The 18,773-nt window shown below is 48.0% G+C and overlaps 1 protein-coding gene and 1 pseudogene across 1 annotated transcript in view; one reads left to right on the top strand and one right to left on the bottom strand.

Annotated features, from left to right (window-relative positions):
* Rbm20 (RNA binding motif protein 20) overlaps positions 1-18,773 on the top strand; it is a 170,032-nt gene that overhangs the window by 104,684 nt on the left and 46,575 nt on the right. Inside the window, exons 2-5 of the mRNA XM_042689441.1 lie at positions 12,334-13,423; positions 14,692-14,753; positions 16,377-16,471; positions 16,801-16,898. Of these exons, the coding sequence (XP_042545375.1) occupies positions 12,334-13,423; positions 14,692-14,753; positions 16,377-16,471; positions 16,801-16,898 (1,345 nt within the window). The remainder of the gene's footprint in view (positions 1-12,333; positions 13,424-14,691; positions 14,754-16,376; positions 16,472-16,800; positions 16,899-18,773) is intronic.
* Positions 3,763-3,862, bottom strand: LOC122116065 (annotated as a pseudogene).

Below are 18,773 nucleotides of genomic sequence, written 5' to 3'. Positions count from 1 at the left end.
ATTTTTGTATTCTTCAACTTCATAACAAAAATAACTAAAAACAAATTTAAACCTCTAACCACGTGATTTTTTGTTGTTGTTGCTTTGTATGTCCCTCCCCCCATAGTATAACCCCTTTTTCTCTGTATTTGATGTTGGTATAATTTGGGGAGGGGAAGGGAAAAACAAATTGTTTAAATAGGGATACAGGATGATCCATTGCAACAATGAAATGTGCAAGATGTTATGTCGAAAAACTAACTTTACAATTTAGGTGGGGGTGGGGAGTGTAATTGTGGAGATGGGAAGGAAGGGAGGGGAGGGGAAAAACAAAGGAGGAGGCAACAATGCTGGATAAGAAATGTACTCATTACCTTGCTCATGTAACTGTAACCTCTCTGTACAGTATTTTCACAATAAAAAACTTATTTAAAAAAAGAAATACAATATGGGAAAAGGAAAAAATTAAACCTCTAGAACCATCATTTTATAAAATAAAGGGTTTTTTTTTTTTTTAAAGAAAAATGGATAGTGGCACACACCTGTAGTTGTAGCTACTCAGGAGGCAGAAGCAGGAGGATCATGAGTTTGAGGCCAACTTGGGCAAAGTTAGTGAGATTCTCTCTCACTAACAAAATAAAGGAACTAGAAGAGTGGCTTACGTGGTGGAATGCTTGAGCTGGCAAGTGCAAGTCTCTGTGTTCAAGGCCTAGAAACAAGTATGGGGGAGAGGGAGAGGGAGAGAGATTTTTTTTAAGGGTTGAGGGTGTGGTTCAGGTAGTAGAGTGCCTGCCTACCATGTATGAGGCCCTGGATTCTATCCTAAGCATTGAAAAAAAATAAGGAAAAGGAAAGAAGAAAGGTCAAAGAAAGAAAAGGAGTGTAGGGTCCTTGCTCTAGATGTAGAAGTTGGTGCTTTTAGTCTCAATATTGTGGGCAAGCACTCTTCTACCTGAGCCATACCTCCAGCCCTTAAAAAAAACAAAAAGCTTTGTCTGTTGGTCTACTTGGTGTTACAAGGTGTTGAACTCAGAGACTGTGGCACTCGTGGGATACATGCTATCTCTGCATTTGCAGCATTACTGGTTCTCTTTTGCACATTCAGAGCCCTTCTAACAGCTCTAGCAGGAAAGGCAGGTTGCCGCTTGTCAGTTATAAAACCACTAGCTGTCCCGCTGTCTCTTTTGGTCTCAATAATCAAACCCTGCCTGGTAGGTGTGGTACAGCGCACCAAGCACCCAGAGCTGCAGATGCGATACCACACTCCTATCTATGGGAAGCAAGGCCAGGAATTTGGTTTGTGAAGCTCCTTTAAGCAACTGTATAACGAGGGGCAAGAATATTGGCCCCACAGTTAAAAGACCTTCTTCATGAAGGCCTTTATTCACTGGATGACCCCAGGTCATTCCTCCCACTGGTCTCTGTTTCAGTCTTGGTGACAGAATCTGGAAGCAGTCATATTTGACTTTACTTCCCATGTTGTCAGTATGGAGACCAGGTAGCCAGGTAATAAGGTAAAAACACTTAATAACCCACCAAGAAACACGAAACAAAAGAGACACGGCAGGATTATCATTGCTATAATGAATCATTTCAAGAGCTGTCACAGCAATATGAATCATCCTATGATAATGTCATGGCGGAGGCCCAACACGGGTTAGCGGCATTGACCCAGTCATCTCGAAATTAGTCACAGAGGACCAGCCAGCGGTGCTCCAGTGGCATGACTGTCACCCGGAAAGAGCCGTACCACTTTCCGCCCTCCAGGGAGAGCAGCACCCTGGTGCATGTTGGTGGGATGTTCCGTGACAGTGACTGCGTCAGCTCTGGGGATTGAGAGGCCTAGGATCCAGGCTCAGGTCTCCTCCGCCTAGGATCCAGGCTCAGGTCTCCTCTGCCTAGGATCCAGGCTCAGGTCTCCTCCGCCCAGGATCCAGGCTCAGGTCTCCTCCGCCCAGGATCCAGGCTCAGGTCTCCTCCGCCTAGGATCCAGGCTCAGGTCTCCTCCGCCTAGGATCCAGGCTCAGGTCTCCTCTGCCCAGGTGTGGGTTGATGTACCTTTTCCATCAGCTTCCCTGGCACTCTCTTTTTTCCTTCTGTAGAATGATTGGGTCGGATGATCTATAAAACTCCTTCTTGCTCTTAAAATCTGTGGTAACCAGCTAGGGTTTGAACTTCGGCCTCTACATGGCAGTTCGGTCATCGTTGGCATCTTTGTAACCTGGCCTAAGAACTGCTCCCTGGGGTTTGTGTCCTGACCCAGCTTCTGAGAGCATTATGGTACAGTTGAGACGAGTTTTTTTTCCCCCTTTATTTAAGACACATAATTGTTTGTATTGGTGAAGTACAGTGTAATAGTCCAGTATATGTGCACAATGTATAGTGATCAAATTGTGGTAATTATTTCTATCATCTTGTATTTGTAGCCTTCAAGCCTCTTTCTTCTAGTTCTTTTGTTTTTTAGAGAAAAAAGAACGAACTATATAAAGTGTCTAATGAGAACCTATTGTTTCCATAAGTCGGATTACGTTAATATACTTTATTATATATAGTCCCTTGCACTAAGTACTTGGGTTGTTGAGATCCCCTGTTAAGAATATCATATAGGGCTGGGAAGGTGGCTCAGTGGTAGAGCGCTTGCCTTGCATGCCTGAGGCCCTGGGTTCGATTCCTCAGCACCACATAAGCAAAAAAGAAAAAGGGCTGGGAAGGTGGCTCAGTGGTATAGCGCTTGCCTTGCATGCCTGAGGCCCTGGGTTCGATTCCTCAGCACCACATAAGCAAAAAGAAAAAAGCCAGAAGTGGCGCTGTGGCTCAAGTGGTAGAGCGCTAGCCTTGAGCTGAAGAGCTGAGGGACAGCGCCCAGGCCCAGAGTTCAGGCCCCACGACCGGAACTCCCCCCCCCCCCACCCAAAATAGAAATGTACTCATTACCTTATTCATGTAACTGTAGCCCCTCTGTACAGTATCTTTATAATAAAATATATATTAAAAAAAGAATATCATATACATATTCCAGTTCTTACAAATGAGGGAGATCATGCGACTTGCTTTTCTTTGGGTCTGGCTTACTTCAGTTAATATAACTGTTTCCAAGTTTTTCCACTTCCTTATGAATGGAACCATATTATTTTTTCTGATGGAAGCATAGAATTCCATTGTGTATTTGTACAAGATTTTCTTGATCCATTCATCTACTGAGGAACATTTGGGTTGATTCTATATCTTGGCTATGGCAAATAATGCTGCGATGAACATGGTCGTACTGGTGGCTTTAGTGTAGCCTTGTTTGTGGTCATTTGGGTAGATTCCCAGAAGTGGGATTGCTGGGTCATAGGGGAGCTCTATGTGTAGTCTTTTGAGGAACCTCCACACTGCTTTCCAGAGTGGTTGAACAAGTTTGTACTCCTACCAGCAGTGTAGTAGTGTTCCCCTTTGGTCACATCCCAGCCAGCATCTGTTAAATTTCTTGATTATGGACATTCTAACTGGTGTAAGGTGGAGTCTCAATAATAGATTGTGACTGGGTGTCAGTGGCTCACGCTTGTCATCTTAGCTACTCAAGAGGCTGAGATGCAAGGATTAAGCTTCAAAGCCAGCCTGGGCAGATGAAACTTAGAACCTCTTATCTCAAATTAACTAGGAAAAAGCTAGAAATCAAAGTGTGGCTCAAGTGGTAGAGTAACAGCTTTGAGTGAAAAAGCCAAGCAATAGCACAAGGTCCTGAGTTCAAGCCCCATTATAGAAAAAAAAAAGTGAACTATTATCTCCCTATTGCTAAAAAAAAATATGAAATACTTCAAGAATCAGTATGTCTTCTTTGCACAGGGGCCCTGCTAAACTCAGCATCATTCCAATGTTTGTAGATGTGCTGCTAAATGACATTGAGTTGAGAACTTATGATCTAGGTATCATTCAGCTCCCTGAGCAGGACCTGCAAAGACCTGACCCTGAGCTTTGCACACTATTTGATTTGGCCACATTATTTGCAGGCACAACCCAACCTGGAAAACATTTACCTGCCTGGTCATGAGACCTGTTGCCTAGGTTGCATTTTATTTCTTAGCACAAAAGAAGAAATGGCACACTCATGACTTAGCCTGAAAAGTGAACTGACTTGAACTGGGAGTGGGTTTAAATTCCTGAGTTGGTCATCTTGGAAGCCATTATGCCTATTGTGAATATGTTCAGTTGGGTTGGGTTAGATAGGGTCAGGTACTATGGTGCTCTAGGCTTTTTGGCTTCTGCTTTGGGGTGATTGAAGATTGCCAGGGAAGAGCCCGTGGCTGAGTTGCACACGTTCATTCTGTGGACCTTCATGCTTACTGTTCAGTCTGTATTGACTCAAATGATTCACTCAGGAGCTACTGTCACTCTATCTGTTCTCCTAAAGCCCCACTCTATGCCTGCTTCCTCCCCTCAGTAATTGTCCACCTTTCACCTTCTGTTCCTTCTCTCTCCCTGTTAACATTTCTGTGTTTCCTGTCATCATCTATCTCTATCTCTAAGGAAGCTTCTTCTGCCTTGGCAGAGCTCCCTGCAGCCCACACTGTGGATGACAGTGATGTGGGTGATGTAATGGCAATGATCATGCCCATGGTAACAGTAATAGTAGCAGTGGCCGCTTCCTGTGTGCTTGGAACTGGGCTGAATAATTATGCACTCTCTCAACTCTTGGGATAAGTCTAGACCTTAGATCCAGCTGCCCTACCTTTCTTCCTGAGGACCCTGAGGCCTAGAGAAGATGAGGATTGGCCCACAGCCATTGGCTTATAAGTGGCCAAACTGGTACTAACTCTGAAGCCAGAGCCCTGCCTCTGGACAGTCTCCATCTATGGAGCACAGCACACGATCGATCATCACCACATCGATCACATCACTGTGATGGGTGCTCGGCTGGCATGACTGAGCTGCTGCACATGCATTGTACATTCTATCCTGAATCTCGATGGCAATGAGATTATCTCCAAAAGCCACTTTGTGTGGAGAGGGCTTTTTTCTAAAAGGGGAGTGTTTGTTCAGATCACACAGAAAATGTCCTCTTTTCAACAACGTTGTGCAAAATGCACCTTTGTAGTTTACAGCGCATTTTGACAGCTCTTCTGTGACACTCATACCCTAACTGAGAAGGTAGTGACTTCTTTTTAGAAATAGATCCACAGATGCCCAGAGAGGCAAAGTCTCTTATCCACTGTCACACAGTTGACCAGCAGCAGGTTGAGCCCACAACCCAGGGAGCCTGGTTCCCCCCCTGAATTCCTACAGGGCAGCGCACAGCCCATGGGCATCGCTTACTCACTCTCCGCCCTTCTCCTTCCCCTGCTGAGAAGGCAAAGGAGCCTAGGAGCCTTCTCAGTTTCAATCAAGATCTCTTTCTCCTAGAGAAGATAATCAGTGGATCATCAAGTGTCCAGGTGGTGCAGTTGGATAGAAATTGCATCCTATAAAGGCCGAAGTGCCAATTCTCCTGCTCACGGGAACACCAGCTTGGCCAGAGCTGGATCCCAGAACCAGCAAACAGTTGCCCCAGTCCACACCCTGTGTCCATGCCCATGTGCACCCTGGCCTTGTGTCCTTGTGGGTGGAGGAGCACAGGAAACAGGTGGGCAGGTACATGTTTCTTCTGCAGTGACCCCTGACAATCAGTGCTTGTAATGTGTTCAGGCTTCAGAGGGGATGGGTGGGGGGGCGGGGAGACCAGGGAACCAAGGAGCTGTGGGAATTAGAAGCAGATGGCTTAAGTGGGTCAGCCTTCTTTTAGCATTATTATTTTTTGCTAAGCGAATAAAGGAGACACACTGGTTTGTGTGCAGAAGAGGGGAAGCTGGCACAGGGTACTCTCACAAGATGCTCAGGAGCAGCCTGAGTCTGTCTCTAAGCCAGTGTCTTCCGGCTGGCTTTATTCTCAAGCAGCCTCTTGGTAGGTGGTGACTTTAACAACTTGTTTAGCATCTGGACATGATAGCCCCAGAATATCTGTCCTGATAGCCCCAACAGAATGCCAAGGAGCGTTCATCCAATTACTGTGACCGGGCCTGAGACACATTGCCTGGATGTTTGTTATTTCCCTGCATGGGAGTGCACGTGCATGGGTACACATGTGTGCCAGGACTGGTGCTTGAACTCAGGCCTGGACTCTGTCCTTTTGCTGTCTTCATCCAAGGCTGACACTCTACCACTGGAACCACACCTCCACTTCTGGCTTTTTATTGGGGGGGGGGAGGGGTGGTTAATTGGAGATAAGAATCTCACGGAACTTTCCTCCCCTGGCTGCTGAGAGCTGAGGATCTCCTGAGTCTCTAGGTTTACAGGCATGAGGCCCCGGTGCTCAGCTCCCATTTTCATTTTACAGATAAAAATTCTGTGGGAACTTTAGGCAGCTTTCTCACTCTGCCTCACATACATCCAGTAAGAGCAGCTCATCCTCTACCTGCCACCCACTGCTGAGTCGTTTGCCCATTTGCTGCTGGGTTAAGAAGCCCAGAGGATGGGGGAACCCCGTGAGTGGTCTTTCTTGTCATTTGTCACATTTCTTGAACTCTCCTGTAGTGTGACCTCTTCCTGCTGTGCCCCACTGTTGTGAGCTCCGGGGTCAGAACACAGCACGATGGGCTCATGTAATTTCTTTTCCCCCCTTCCATCCTGGTGTCCCTATCACCTGGACTTTCCACAGCTTATGACAGATGCTCCATCCATGTGAGTGGAACAGACAAATTCCTGAGCACTCATTTGGTGCCCCCCCACCCCGAAGTGTGTGTGGGAAATGTCTCTGTAGCAGAGATGGGATCCCTACAGACCCCTTTCCTTTAGGGACAGGATGATTTTTGCATTTCTAGCATCCCCAAGTGAACAAAAGCCACTTTGCCCCACTCCTTATGGCCGACAATCACTGCATCCCACTTGAAGCACATGAATAGCCGTGAGCACTATCAAACTGGGGCAGCTGCCATGCTCTCCCAGTGGGAACAATAGATTCCTGACCCTCTCCACACAATGGAATGCGACCGTTAGACACATTTTCAACTGTGGCCCTTAAATCTCCCAACATTATGAAGATAACAAGTTCGCTTTCCAGTTGTAGTTTAGGTTTTCAAGACTCCTGAGATTAAATACTGCCTTAATTTGTTAAGGAAACTTACGAAGCAAGTGGAGAATCAGCTTGTAATCGAATGATACTCTGAACTGTTTGTAACAATCAATGTCTCAGAGCTGAGACGTTAGTCCTGAGTCAGAGAGCCTTCGGTCGATCAGAGCACCCGCAGGGTGTGGTGTTCCTTCTGTGAGCCCAGATGGACCTTCAGATTAGCTGTGTGATCCATATTCTCTCTCTGTGTGGGGTTCCCAGCTGTGTGACACACTGCGTTATTCTTCCTTCTCCCCCCAACCCGGCTCTGACTCCATGATTGTAAACAGCACATTGCATGTGGTTTAGGAGAAGAGAGGTGGAGAGGATCCTGCCCCTGTCCCCTCCCTAAACAAGGGGCATCTCTTCTGTTACCACCTCTACCGCTTAGGGGATTCTAGAAAGAAACATCACCTTAGTGTTTCCCTAGGGTTCAATGAGTGCCTTGCACATTGAACATATTTACCACCTCTCTGAATGGAGAGGTGAACCACAAATCCATATGAGTAGACATGATCATTTAGTGGTGAGAGAGATGTGCTTGTCAGGGGCAAAGTGGTTTTCTCAGGCACTGGAAGTTGGATTGGATGGTGTGGATCCTCCTTTTGCTGCCACCCTGCTTTGTGGCTTGGGATGAATCATTTTCTCTCTGTTGGATGAGTTGATTTGTCAGGAGTCTGCCATTCTAAACTCCTCCATGGCGGGGCTCTTCAGGTGGTCTGTGCTCCCTAGAGCTCTTAGAGGCTGATCAGTTCATACCACAAAACCCAGCCAGGCCCCATTCTCATTACTGCCTCTCTGAATAGAAGCAATTTTTGCATCTAATGTCCCTGAGGAGTCTATTTATTTCCTGTTGCTGCTGTAACAAATCACGACAAGTTCGGTATCTTGTGTCAACACTAATTTTTTCCTTTATAGTTCCATAAGCCCCAAACCAGTCTGACTTGACTAAAGTGAAGGTGTCAACAGTGTGGTTTTTCTAACAGCTCTGGGGGTGGGGGGATCAGTTTCTTGCTGTATCAGTTTCTAGAGGCTACCTACAATGCCATTGGCTGCACTGCCCCCTTCCTCTGTCTTCAAGCTAGCATCTCCAGAGTCTACTTCCATCCCTACAGCTTCTCTCTATGGGTATGATTACATAGGGACTACCTGATTACATACATTGTAGATAACCTCGCAGCTCAAGATCTGAAAAGTCCTCACATCTGAAAAGTCCTCCTTGCCAGGTTAACATAGACTCTGCAGATGAGAATACCTAGACACCTTTGGTGGATCAATTATCTATTCAGTTCTAAGGCCTAGACCTAGAGGAAGAAGAAATTGAAACTCCTAGCCAGGTACTGGTGGCTCACACCTGTAATCCTAGATCTCAGGAGGCTGAGATCTGAGGATCATGGTTCAAAGCCAGCCCAGGCATGAAAGTCTGTGAGACTTCTATCTCTAAGAAGCCATCAGAAAACCAGAAGGGGTGCTGTGACGCAAGTGGTAGAGGGCTGGCCTTGAGCTGAGGAGTGCAAGGATAGCACCCAGGCCCAGAGTTCAAGCCCTATGACTGACAAGAGAAAAAAAGAAAAGGAAGAAATTGAAATTCCTCTACTGGAATGGGGCATTATAGATGGTACCCTAGCTAGGTAATTATTCTATATGTTTAGCTATACAACAGCAAAACCTATATTTTTGCTCTCTGGGCATATTTTGAGTCTCTTTTTAGAATTGTTCAAAGGCCCTTATCCATGGAAATGTGTATCCATGAAAGAGATGTCCATACTTCACTACCACTGGATTCTGATAAGCCATTAACTTCCTTCTTCCTTCTGTTCATGAGTGTCCCTCAAGTACTCCTTAAGTGAGAAGCAGGCTGGTGGAAAAAACACAAACTCACGTTGCCTCCCTACTTTTGTGGAGCTTGACTTTTCATGCAAACGGGAAGAGTAGCAAAGTCATTTTTATTTGGCTCTGAAATGTGTTTTGTTCTTGGATTTGAGTGTGGGTGTGCTTGGTGTGTGGGAACTCACTTCTAACAAAACAGGAAAATCGCCCCTGATGATGTACTATGTGATCACTATCTCCATCTGAATTAACTCTTGAAGGCTAAGAATTTGAGAATCTGTTTTTTCGTTGTTGTTTCTTTAATAAGCGAGTGGGCCTTTTCCTCCTCCTTATTCTGGTTCACAGGAGCTATTCAACTTTGATGATTCATGTGAAATGACTTCTACATAGGCTTGAATCAAGTTGAGGGGCAAGAAGAATTTGCTCAGCAAAATGGATGTCAGGAAGAAAATCTGGGTATTCATCTTATGTCATGCTGGCTCTGAATAAATAAAACCTCTATAGCCTGGCCATACCCTGTAAAGCGTTTGTTTTCCATGACTGACCTACAAACACCCAGCATGGTTGGCTTTTCCTGGCTAGAAAGATGGCTCGTCCTTGTGTGGGCTTCGAAAGCTGAAGGAGAACCTCCAGCCAGAGAACCTCCTGCCCAGAGGGCAAGTTGAGAAAATACAGCTGACTTCTCTGGGGAAAACAAAACTGACTTTGTCTTACTCTGGTCATGGACACCAAATTGGCACCTCATTATCGCCTTGTTAGTAAGGACAGTCTGCTCAGCGAACAAACCTGGTGGAAGGGTTGGCCCTGTGTGGGCAGGGTTTTGAGTTAAGCTTAATTGCCCTTCTAAAGCTCAGCTACTTAATACTACCCAAGTTGAACTCTATCAGCGAATGGGACCATCCTCCCCTTCCTTTTGTATTTTTGCTTGTGTAGTCAGTGCCTCCTCCCTCTGCAGGCCTACGGCCACACTAGGGTCCCCAAGCCTTAGCTATCATCACAGTCCTCCAGAGCAAGCAATGCCTGTCATATCTTTAGCCCACGGTCCTCTCCTTTCCCAGTACCTTACCATTCAGCCAGCTTACTCTGTTCTGGAGTTCAGCTTGTTGGCTGTCTCTTGAGTGACTCCTACAAAGTTCTTGATTTCTCACATAAATGAGAAAGAGTAAGGACGTCATTCTTTTTTTAAAAAATTATTGTTATTATAAAGCTGATGTATATAAGTCAGGTAATGCTTTTTAGTTCATGTCCCTCCCAGTTTTTCCTTCCCATCTCCACCCATAAGTTGTAGAGTTCATTTCCCACATAGTGTCTAGTGAGTACCACCGCTGCATTTGTTCACCCTTTGCCCCTCCATTTCTGTGCCCCTCCCAAAGACGAACAAGACAAAAAGAAAACAACAACAAAGAAAAGACCTCTTATTTCCATTTCCTGGGGTTCATTTTGATAAACGTGGTTTTATATGATCAGAGGCACGTAGGCCTTGCACCTTTGAGAAAGTCATTCTTACGTGTCCGAGAGTGGGTGTGCTGGCGTGCCATCCAGGAGGATGTACTCAAAAGGGCCCAGAAGCTGCCTGCTTTCATCGCCCCAGGCTGCTTCTCTTTTCAAAGCCTGGCTGGTGTTTGGATCCCCTGTGCTCACCAACAATAAACTTCCATTAAGCAGGTCACCTGCACCTCTCTGAGGTTCCTGTCCTGGTGAAAATGACTGCACCCGGGAGGCCACTGGAGACCAAGTGAGATAACACAGGTTAAGCAAGCTTGTCCCACAGACGCACTGCAGCAAATGTGAGCGGTCGATCTGCTCCCTTCCTAGCCTCTCTGCCACCCCTCCCTGCTGCGCACCTCAGCTGAAGCACTCTTTCCCCGAAGCAGCTCCAAAGTGGGACAGGACAAGTATGCGACACATTGTCGTGCACTTTCCCCATTTCTTTCTCTCCTCCTCACTCAAGCTTGCCTCCAGGCTCTCATTCTCTTCATTCTTGTTGACCTTTTACTGTTCAGTGCTTGTGACAGCGGAAAGCAAAGTGTCCCAGCTGTGTTTTCCTCCTTACTTCCCCACCCCACCCCCTGGTGGTGCAGACTGAGGGTGCATGGCACTCCTCATTTCCAATTTCACAGTTCCAATCTCCATTCAAATACCTGATACTTGTAGCTCTTCAATGTCCCCCACACATTTCCTGATTATACCCACTTCCCCCAACGGGAACTTAAGACCCAGAAAATAGGGTCTTACCCAAAGGCCTCAACTGGTAACTACATACTCTCCACTCTCTGGGAAAGTCTGTCGCACTTTCCAGACCAGGTGTTCTCATTTGGTTGAGAAAGCACCATAACCAACCAGCCCAAGTCATATGACAGGCCCATAAAATTCCATGAGAGCTGACCAGTTTTAGATATTTTTTCTTCATTTGTAATTGTATGAGTTATCCCTTGCACGGCTTGTCTGTGCAAGCTTTTTATTCTTGATGTAAAATGAGGACAAGGACAAAAATGTGTTTGGCATAAATATACATACAATTCAGTCAGTGTGGGGTTTTGAAGCCTGCTTTTTTTGTAAAGCTTAACTTTGAAGCAGATGGATTATTTCATGTTGTTAAAATAGCTCACTTTTTGTTTTCTGGTGTTTTTTTTTTGGGGGGGGGTTGCTTTTATAACCAGGACTTGGAGTCAGGTGGCAAGAGCAGAGAGCCAGGGGGAGATTTTTGGCAGGTTGGGATTCTTTTGGTCTTAGATTTCATGCTGGGTATACTTTTTGTGAACAATAAATTGCATAATGAAGCAAAAATTTAAGCACCCATAGTAAACAGTTACTAGATGATATCTGTTTAGATGATAAATCTTCAGAGCAAGCCTGGCTCCCCATTCTTGGATATTTTCATCTTTGGACTCCTAGATAATGTAGTATTAAATGTCTTCAGGTATCGCACTTTGGCTTAATATAGATTTGCAGAATTGAATTTTTGAGTCCAAGAGTCTTGGCTGCAATGAATGCTCGTTGCTCGACTGCCTATTGGAACACTGGCTGCTACTTGTCAGTGTGTCTTTTCCACTTGAGTTCTCCAACATGGAGTGCCATTATCAGTTGTTTTTAACATTGGCCACTTTGCTAAGCAAATGCTTATTTGTAATGGTTTTAATTTTTATTCCTAATTATCAGGGCCAGCCCCTGAACATCCTGTCATATAATTTTTCTACTAGAATTTTGGATTTTTTTAAAAAAAAATATAGGCGCACAGCTGTTTACAGAGTGAGTCACTTGGATGCAGAGCTCATGTAGGAGGGCCTTGTATAGGAGAGAGGGCCACAGGTAAAGGAAAGCAATCCCTTACCCCCCCCCCCCCCCCACCCCCCCCCACAGTGAAAACCAGCGGTGCATCTAGGCCTCTTGTCTTCCTGCAGTGCCGCCAAGCTCCTGGACAAGAACCCCTTCTCCGTCAGTAACCCGAACCCCCTGCTCCCTTCGCCTGCCAGCCTCCAGCTGGCCCAACTGCAGGCCCAGCTCACCCTCCACCGGCTGAAGTTGGCCCAGACGGCGGTCACCAACAACACTGCGGCCGCCACCGTCCTGAACCAGGTCCTCTCCAAAGTGGCCATGTCCCAGCCTCTCTTCAACCAGCTGAGGCATCCGTCTGTGCTCAGCGGCCCCCACAGCCACGCCGGGGTGCCCCAACATGCTGCCACCATCCCCAGTGCTCGGTTTCCTTCCAGTGCCATCGCCTTTTCGCCTCCCAGCCAGCCACGAGGCCCAGGACCCTCTGTGAGCCTCCCCAGCCAGCCCCCCAACGCCGTGGTGGTCCATCCTTTCAGCGGGGTGATGCCTCAGACCCCTGCCCAGCCGGCAGTCATCCTGGGCATGGGCAAGGCTGGGCCCGCCCCGCCCCCCTCAGCGTTCTATGAGTATGGCAAAGCCAACGCCAGCCAGGCTTACGGCTCAGAGACAGACAGCCAGCCCGGCTTCCTGCCGGCCTCGGCCTCTGCCGCGGGCAGCGTGGCCTACGAAGGGCCCTACAGCCACCCCGGACAAGATGGCCAAGCCGCCTTCTCCAAAGACTTCTATGGACCCAATGCCCAAGGGCCCCCCCTAGCAGGTGGGTTCCCAGGGGAGCAGCCCACGGGCATGAAAGGTGAGGTAGGAGCGCTGCTACGGGGTGCAAACAGTCAGTGGGAGAGCACCCCCGGATTCCCTGGTCCCAACACGCCCGATCTCACAGCAGGTCCCAACCTGTGGCCTCCAGCCTCCAGCCAGCCCTATGAACTGTATGACCCCGAGGAGCCCACTTCAGACAGGACCCCTCCCTCCTTCGGGGGTCGGCTTAACCACAGCAAGCAAGGCTTCAGCGGTGGCCGGCGGAGGGCCAAGGAGGAGCAGGCCCTGCTGCCCCCCGTGGGGCCCCTGCAGGCTCAAGAACTGAACGACTTCCACGGCGTGGCCCCGCCCCACCTGCCGCACCTCTGCAGCCTCTGCGACAAGAAGGTGTTCGACTTGACGGTGAGTCATCCAAGGCCCGGCCCGGAGCTGAGTTTGCCTCCCCCTCCAACAACTCTCACTGCTTGTGTGCTTGAAACTGGGGGGTGGGGCAGGAAGCAGAACTCTGCCATTAGAGTCTCTGATTTCCATCCTAAGGAGTCGAGCCCAGTGAAAGGTATTACATTGGAGAAATGCATTGAGGTTCATCGGCAGAGAAGGGGGCTCAGGAGCGTGTCTCCTCTCTCCTGGGGAAGGCTTTGCCTGTGCTGTAGCCCTAGGAGCTACTGTTCCTCCCAACATGTATGTTACACTGAGTTTAAATGCAGGGAGGGAAGGACATGAGATCATGGGTCAGGGCCAGGACATGGGATCTACACAGATTATTCTAGAAGCTTCAGCTGCATGGTCTGAAGTTTGGAGGCCCGGCCTCACGGTACCTCACCTTTACCCAAAGTCTGTAAAGTGCTTCCCACGGCTACAAACACAAGTCCAACAGAGCATAACGTCCCCCTGGAAATGTATGGGTGACCACTGAAATACTCCAAGGCAATTATCCTTTTAACAGCTAGCAGTAATTCACAGCACTTCTGGGAGGAAGATACTGTTACTAACCTCACTTAGAAGGTGAGAAAATGAAGGCCCAGCTGCATACACTGAGTTGGGCTGGGCCACCTGGCTAGAAAGTGACAGGGGAGAGATTCGAACATGGTTCTGATCCTCTTATGAGAGATGCCCTGCCTTCCCTCGCATATGGTTCCAGAGTCATAGTAAAACCTCTTCTTCAGGGGAGTCATACCATGGGTGTGCTTGGTTCAGGAGCATCTCTGTAGCCCCACAGTGGGGAACACCACCACACCTGAACCCCACGGTGCGGCCTGGCTGGAACTAGGTCTGTCACCAGCCTTTGATAAGGTTTTACAATCATTTGAGTCCACCATCCAGAACCTGAACTCGATACAGAAGTAGGTAGAGCATGGAGAAGAGGGGGGGAGACAGGAGGTTGGAATTGGACTCAGAGGTCCCCTCACGGGGGAAGAAGGACTTTGAAGTCTGGGCAGCTGTCAAAGACATACAGGATGTGCAGGTGATGGATGGGTGGAATGAGTGGGGGGATGGAGGTGGAGGAGGGAGAGGGAAAGGGGGAATGCTGGGTGCGGTGTGTGTGGCGGGGGGGGGGGGGGGGCGGGGGGGGGGTGGGAACAGGCCTTGGTGCCCTGGGCTCCCTGCCCCCATCCTCTGCCTCGCCAAGGACTCCATTCTCCTTTGGTTCCTTTTCTGTCCTGACCCAGGACTGGGAGCTGCACGTGAAAGGGAAGCTGCACACTCAGAAATGCCTGCTCTTCTCTGAAAAGTAAGTGCTGTCCCGGAGCACAGGCCCACGCCTGCGCACAGTCAGCTTCCCCAGAGCTGCTGCCTTGTGACCCATGTGTGTTGCACGGGAGGTGGGAACCCCACAGAACCACACAGGCAGAGTCCCCGAGCTTGCACTCAATGCGGGTGACAGACCACACACACAAGGAGTAAACTAGATGGCATTTCTGGTGGCAAATGTTAAGCAGAAAGCCACCCTGGATGAGGGTAGGAAGTCTGTGTGTGAATGAATGCACTCTGGGGCTGGGCCTCCTGGAAGCACCAGGGCCCGGGCCCTCTTCTGTTGTGAAGACTTACAGTGTTACTCGGAGTGGGACTGGAGCCACTCCCGGCTCAAGCAAAGGAACCATCTGGTCAGGCCCCACTGAAGAAGACCCTGGTACAGGGGGCAAAGGCAGGCTCCAAGACCAGTGAGGAGTTGGAGAAGAGAGGGTCTAGCCCAGGGATGTGACAAAAAACCAGGGCTCCATGTTTTGAAATGTGCGCCTTCAAAAGGCCTCCGCTCATTATTCACAAGCGCCAACAGACGGACCATCAACAGGCGAATGGCTAAACAGAACATGGTCAGAACACCTAAGAGACAGCTACTCAGACTTCCAAAGGAAGGAAACTCTGAGCCATACCACAACATGCTTGAACCTCCAGGCCACCATGTTAAGTGAAATAAAGCCAGTCCCAAAAGGACAAGGTGCACATAATTCCATTCCTGTGGAATGGAGTTCCAGAGGTCAAACTCATAGAGACAGGAAGTAGAATAAGGATGTCTGGAGTTGGGAGGCTGGATGAGGCCGGTGTTCAATGGGTACAGAGGTTCAGTCTTGCAAGATGAAGAATTCTGAGGCCAGATAGTGGCAATAGCTGCACAGTGAAAATAGACCTAATGCCACTGAACTGTATACTGTGGTGAAGATGATAAATTTAATGGCATTTGTATTTTACCACAGTTAAATATATACATGCATATATGTATATATATATATATATATATATATATATATTACAAAGGCTTCCCTTCCCCCCCCCCCTTTATGTAGCAAAATTCATGTAACACTCATCATTTCAACCATTTGATAAAGTTTACAATTAGTAGTATGTCATACAGGCATAAGGTTGTACAAATAGTACCTAGTTCCAGAACATTCTTAATCACCTCCAGAGAAGACCCCATCCTCACTGAGCAGCCTCTCCATCCCCCTCCCCCAGCCCCTGGGAACCACCAATCTGCTTTTTGTTTATTTATAAATTTGTCATGTAAGTGGGATCATATAATACGTGGCCGTTTATGATTTACATTTTTAAAAGCTTTACTTGGAGTTTTTTGTTTTTTTTAACCTACACCGTAGCATGTGTGACCTTTTTATGGCTGAATAGTATTCCACTATTTCTTTATAATGCGCTTTGCTTCTCTGTTCATCTTTTGATGGGCTTTGGAGGTTGTCTCCCCCTTTTGCCATAGTGAATAGTGTGGTGATGAGCAGTCATGCGCATGTCTGTCTTCAACTAATTTGGGCTGGGTACTTGGGGGTGGAACTTTTGAATCCTGTAGTCGTTCTTTTGGTTTAACTTACTGGGACACTGGTTCCTGCGTCTCTCCCCTCTCCAGTGCTGGCATCCGGTGTGTGCTCGCTTCTTCAGCAGAGGGGACGCTGGGCACCTCCCCCAACAGCACAGCTCTTTACAGCCCCACTGGGAATGAAGGTGAGTCAGGACACGCAGGCTCTGGCCGTCCTCTTTCCCCAACCCAGGACTTCTTCTATGGCCTTGCCCCTCCCATGCCCTTCTAAGGCAAAATGGTCACCAGGCACCCACGTGTTCTTTGGCGTTGCTGTCTGTCCTTAGTGTCCTCTGAGACACCTTAGCCAAACAACATTGCCCGTCACAGTGTGCCACAAGGTAGAAGTGTGTCGATCACGAAGAAATATGTTCGGAAGAATTTTTCAGTTCTCTCTTTCCCTATCCCAATCCTGAGCTCTCAAGGAAAAGTTCAGGACTGGCGTCTCACCTGGCCTGTGTCACTTACCCTTCAGATTATGCCTCGACTCTTGGGACATCGTATGCAGCCATTCCAGCCAGGACCTTTGCTCAGTCGAATCCCACATTTCCTTCGGCTTCCTCTGGGACAAATGTGAGTATGAATGTGTTTCCTCCAATGTTCTATCATCCCCAAAGCCTGTGCATTCCTGGTATGTCCAGGCTGAGAGGGACTGAGGAGACTTGGAAAAAAAACTCAGGCTTTGGGTCATTTAGAAAAGGTCAAGCATCGTTTCAGAGCTGGGTAAGGTGGCTCAAGGCTATCATCCTGGCTGCTCAGCAGGCTGAGACCTGAAGGACTGATTCATAACCACTTTAGGAAGAAAAGTCCATGAGACTCCATCTCTAATTAACCAGCAAAATGCCAGACTGGAGGCTGAGTGAGAGTATAAGGTCCTTCAGTTCCAGCCCTACTTTTAAAAAAAAGTCCTTTTGTGTAGTCTAACTAGTTTTGAAACAGATGAGAATTGACATAAATTCTTAAAATTGAAGACACTGACTTTCTAATCTTTGGCTTTTTCTAATCTTTGGCTTTCTAATCTTTGAACTTTTACTTAAAATTTTTTTTGGTGTATTGTTGAAATTTTTGTTTCATTTTGCTTATACTAGTGCCACTGGGGCTTGAACTCAGGGCCTTCGTGCTGGCTAGGCAGGTGCTCTACCCTGGAACCATACCCCCATCCCTTATAGCTATATTTTAAAAATAGGGTCTTGGTTTTTTTTGTTTGTTTGTTTTTTGTTTCGTTTTGTTTGCCTGGGCTGGCCTAGAAACATGATCCTCCCAATGTCTACCTCCCTAGTAGCTGAGAGTACAGACGTGAACCAACATGCTGGGTGAAGTGGACCACTTTCTGTGAGAGGCTAATACTGAAGCTAGAGCCAGAAAATGAATGAAAGTGTATTTGCCAACAAAGAGGTTGCTGGTCCTTTTGGGAAATGGCTGGTGCTTTCTAATCAGCACTGGTTTTTGTTTTTCATTTTGTTCTTTTCTCTATCTAGCATGTACTTTAGACCTCCACAGCCCTAAAGCCTCATCCCTCCCATTTTACACCAGTTGTAACAACTCCCTTTCTCTCTCTCCAGTGTTCAGTCCTGCAGTCTGTAGCCTCCCACCCTGTAGGTAGGGGGAAGGCAGGTGGGAGGGGAACTGGGCAGCCCTGACTATTGGGACTGCATGGACTGAGCCCTGCCAGGGGCGCCTGCCTGTTCGAGTGTTTCTGCCTCTGCCTGTGTTTTCCCCGTGTGTGCTGAGATCAGCTGTGACCTCCTTCTCTCTTCTCCTGCTGTGTCCTCTCCCTATGCACAGGGCCTGGGTGCACAGAGAGGGGAGAAGCAAGCTGGCAAAGTGTAGCTTCCAGGTCCTAGAGAGTTGGGGCGAGGGGAGGGGAGAGGGGGGAGGGGGAAGGACCAGGAGCCTGGGTTTCTAGTTCCTGCCTGTTCACTCTCATACTGTGTGGAAATGCTGAGAGAGAGAGACAGAGAGACAGAGACAGACAGAGACAGAGACAGAGACAGACAGACAGTACACCTGTTTAGCAGCACCTATGTTGGTGAAAGAGTTCCCCCTCTGCTGTGCCCAGGGCCACAACAGTTCCTGGGTCCATTCCAAGAGAGCACAATGGCTGACCTTTGTTTTTAAGGTCAGAGCCCCTAGTGACATGACCTCATGTCTTGCCTTTCATCTCCTGGCACAAGCCCTTCCCCACTGTCTCCAGGCCCTTTGGACCCTGGAGCGCTTTTGTTCCCTATCTTGAGGGGAGGAGGAAGGACCCTTTAAGCAGTAAGGGGGAGGGGACAATGACTAAAATAAGGGAGGCTTGACTCCTGAGCGTCACGTGATGCATGGCCCCAGCCAGAGCTTGGACAGACTCGCTCCCGGGGTCTCAGCACATGACCGTTGGCACCAAGGAACTGGATGGGGCAGGTGAGGAGGGGGTGGACAGCTCTGGAATCCATCCCAGACCTCATC

The sequence above is a fragment of the Dipodomys spectabilis genome, unplaced genomic scaffold (genome assembly GCF_019054845.1).
Source record: "Dipodomys spectabilis isolate Male_0828 unplaced genomic scaffold, ASM1905484v1 ptg000125l, whole genome shotgun sequence".
NCBI lineage: Eukaryota > Metazoa > Chordata > Mammalia > Rodentia > Heteromyidae > Dipodomys > Dipodomys spectabilis.
Note: the sequence above shows the minus strand (reverse complement) of the source record. Positions and strands in the feature narration are given on the sequence as shown.